Source organism: Trachypithecus francoisi, unplaced genomic scaffold (genome assembly GCF_009764315.1).
Source record: "Trachypithecus francoisi isolate TF-2019V2 unplaced genomic scaffold, Tfra_2.0 Lachesis_group16, whole genome shotgun sequence".
Taxonomy (NCBI): domain Eukaryota; kingdom Metazoa; phylum Chordata; class Mammalia; order Primates; family Cercopithecidae; genus Trachypithecus; species Trachypithecus francoisi.
The window spans coordinates 95188686-95192161 of record NW_022681461.1 but is presented as its reverse complement, the minus strand read 5'-3'; the positions used below and the strand labels follow the sequence as shown (position 1 = coordinate 95192161).

At 58.9% G+C, this 3476-nt stretch overlaps 1 protein-coding gene across 1 annotated transcript; it reads right to left on the bottom strand.

Annotated features, from left to right (window-relative positions):
- Positions 1–828: 828 nt before the first annotated feature.
- On the bottom strand, positions 829–3476 carry NRARP (NOTCH regulated ankyrin repeat protein). Its single transcript, XM_033238400.1, has one exon. The coding sequence runs from the start codon at positions 3101–3103 to the stop codon at positions 2759–2761; it is 345 nt and encodes a 114-aa protein (XP_033094291.1). The 5' UTR covers positions 3104–3476; the 3' UTR covers positions 829–2758.

The following is a 3476-nucleotide window of genomic DNA, read 5'->3' as shown; positions in this document are numbered from 1 at the left end:
TGCAGAGTAGGAAGGCGGAGGCGTGGGGAAAGTTTGTGGGAAGTGCAGCCCTTCTGGGGACAGGGTTGAGGGAAGCAGATTCCCCTTATATTCGGCGGAGGGGTTTGAAAAGTTGTTACCTTGTAACTCCAGGTCTTTACCCTTCTCCAAGTTCTCTCTGCTGGCAGCTCTTGCTGGGGGAGGGCGTGCTCCCTTGCAGCCCTGTACAGCGCCCCCAGGGCCCCAAGGGCATCTCAGGAGTGGGCCAAGAGTTTCTGCTCCTTTCTCTCTGGTGCTGGCATCAGTCATCCTGCTCTGCTCTCCTCTCTTGCGAATGGGGGTGCCCAGCCCCGACGCTCCTCTAACTCAGGGTCTGTGCTCTTTGGGGTGTTTGACTCCAGGCCTGTGTGGGCCTCCAGAGCTCCCAGGTGCCTCCAGGGGACTTTCTACTTGCCAGGAGTGAGTAGGTATATTTTCCCCCAATTTACAAGATACTTCTTCTGTGCAGCAGGCACCCTCCAGCATGACCCCCTAGGGGGTAGGAGTGGGCAGGGCTTCAGGCCAAACTGTCCTCTGGCGGAGGTCTCAGCCGCTCTGCTGGGGAACGGAGCAGAGGCTGTGACGCCAGCTCTGGGCACTCTGGAGGCGCTGGGTCCTCATGAGTCCTGTGTGCAGCCAGGTTGGGCTTGGCCGTCGCATGGGGCTGGGAGCGAGTTTACCAGGCTCTGTCTTCAGGCAAATACAAGCCAAGCATTGTGCACCCAGCACTCAAACTGTGTCGCAGCCTAACCCTCGTCCCCAAAGAGGGTGTTCTGCAACTTGTGCCAAAGCCAAGAAGGACCAACAAACTTTTTTTTTAATATAAAAAGATCAATGAAAAATTTATTTATAAATTTTTCACGCTGGGCTACAAGTCAATATCGTACACTCAGAAATGTGCTGCACAAACTTTATCCAGTTAGAAGTGATCATCCCGTGACCCACACACAGCTTCGATATAAGCCTAGAAAGTCTTAACATTAATTAACATAATTAAAAAGGTATTTGCATCTAGAAAAAATATACAGAAGAACTCCTTGTGGAGTAATCTGTGCCTCCATTTCAATGTCTGCTTGTTTCACTGACATTATCAATATATTCTTCTCACACAAAGTTTTATAAAAAGCCACGGAGGGCTGCCCGAATAGGACCAGCCACGCACAAAGGGCCTCCACCCACCTGTGTCCTCAAGTGCTCCCCATTTCTGCACGAAGGGTCAGCAGCACTTCCATGAAGGGGAAACCTCATTTAAATTTGAATAATTCAGCCTCCCTTTTATTTCTCAGGATCAAAACAACAAGGGGTGTGGGGCTGCATAGAAAACTGGAGCCACAGAAACCAGGAAGGGCGCCTTTCAGGACAGAAAGTGACGCAGGAGAACCTCCCCGGGCCCAGGTCTCGACGCGACCCCTCCCCCACGGCAGGATTTCGGATTCGAATTGAGTCCTCGAAGCTCTGGGAGGCTAAAAAGGGGCAAAACAGTCCTTCAATTCACTCAGCCATTAGCACGAGAGATTCACAGTCTTATAGGTATTTTATAAAAATATAAATATGGGTACACTCTGTTGCCTTCACAACGCTGGATACATCCCCCTTTAAAATTGGGTTTATAACCAAGATTCAAAAAATACACCTAAAACTTGGCTTAAAATATGTTAATATTTTATATTCTGTCATAAATGTTATGACATTTAATTGTGGCAAATCCATTTACTTTTTTTAAAAAAGTGTGCAACCGTTAACTATGATAGAACGCACTAGAAAAGGTAACGAACCTTCACCCCCGTGTTCCCGCCACCCTCGAGCGCCAGCGAGCTTCCAGGATCCTGGGGAAACTGCAAAACAAGCCGGTTTGGGGGATGGTGGCCTCATCCAGGAGGGGCGGGAGAGAGAGGCCCTGGGGCTCCCAAAACTCACGGATTTGAGGGAGAGGGAGAGGGAGGGAGGTGGAACAGAACGGGGGGTAGTAGACGCGGGGAGAAGGGAAGGGGGAGGGACAGCACGGGAACACCATCAGGCTGGGCGGTATTTTCAGTGCAACCAAGAAATGGTAGACTCAAGTTTTTAGTTTTAAGACTAGAAAAAAATGCATTACTCCCCCCCATAACCACACTGATCACGCACAGTGTTTTCCAAACAAAAAAAAACCAGGCGCACAAACTCCACCCACAAATGTACACACACAAGATAAATAGTTTAGAACACCAAGAACAGCGAACAGCAGAGCGTCTCCTCGGCCGTGCGCCAGCAGCGCGAACCGCGGACCTCGGGGCTGCTCCTCGGCGGCAGCCGGCATCCACGCGTCCCGGGCCGGCGGGCGGGTCCTGCAGGCGGCGGCGGGGCGCTCCGAGTCCGCCTTCGGCCCCCGCCGCCTGCCTTTCACCTTCGGGAGAAAACATTTTGCGCCAAGGATCCGGTATCTCGGGATTCCGAACTTGCTGGTTGCGAGACTCAAATTTCAAAAGGGGCTGGAGCCCGCGCCCCGCCCCCACCCGCGAGGCGGCAGGCGGGCGGGGGCCGTGGGAAGCTGCTCCGGCCCGGCCGGACCCGGCTCGGCCGCGGGGAGGCGCTCGGCCGGCGGGGCTGCCGGACCCCGGGGCCGGGACGCACGCGCCGTATTCGCCGTGGCTGCGGGCCTTCTGGCGGGCCCTGTGAGCCGGGGGCGCACCGAGGTAGTTGGCGGGAAGGTACAGCAGAGACGACGCGGGCGCAGGGCCGGGGTCCGGGGTCCCGGCGAGCATCACCGGCCGCTGGCCGCGTACTTGGCCTTGGTGATGAGATATAGCACGATGTCCTGGTGGCCGCCGAATGCGGCGATGTGCAGCGCGCTCCAGCCGTCGCGGTTGGCCAGGCGGATGTCGGCGCCGAACTTGACCAGCAGCTTCACGAGCTCCAGGTTGCCGTCGATGACCGACTGGTGCAGCGCCGTCTGGCCCTCGGGCCCGAACGAGTTCACGTTGAACTCGCAGTTGGTCATGTTCTGCAGTAGCGACTGCAGTTCCTGCGTGTTGCCCTTGCGCACAGCCTCCTGGAAGATGCGCTGCGTCTGAGGCGCGGAGCAGGTGGACAGCTCGGCCTGGCTCATGCTGCCGCCGGGCGCGGGCCGCGGGCCGGGCCGGGGCTCAGCGCGGGCGGCGGCGGCTGCGGCGCGGGCCCCCGGCTGTCTCGGGGCGCGCCTCGGCGCATGGAGGGCGCGGCGTCCCCGGGCCCCGCACGCCGCCTCTGGGCGCTCCGGGCGCTCGGGGCCGGGGGTCGCCGCCGCGGGGACCCCGCCGCATCCAGCCGCGCCCGGGTGGGCGACGGGGGCGCGCGCTCGGCTCGCGGGGGCCGGGCCCGGCCGGGGACGGCGGCGCCGCGCGGTCCCGGTCCCTGCTTGGTTAGGCTGCGGCTCCCACGCGGTTCCCAGGCGCCTCCCCACGCGCCGCAGCACTCGCTCGCCCGCCGCGCTGGGGCGCCTT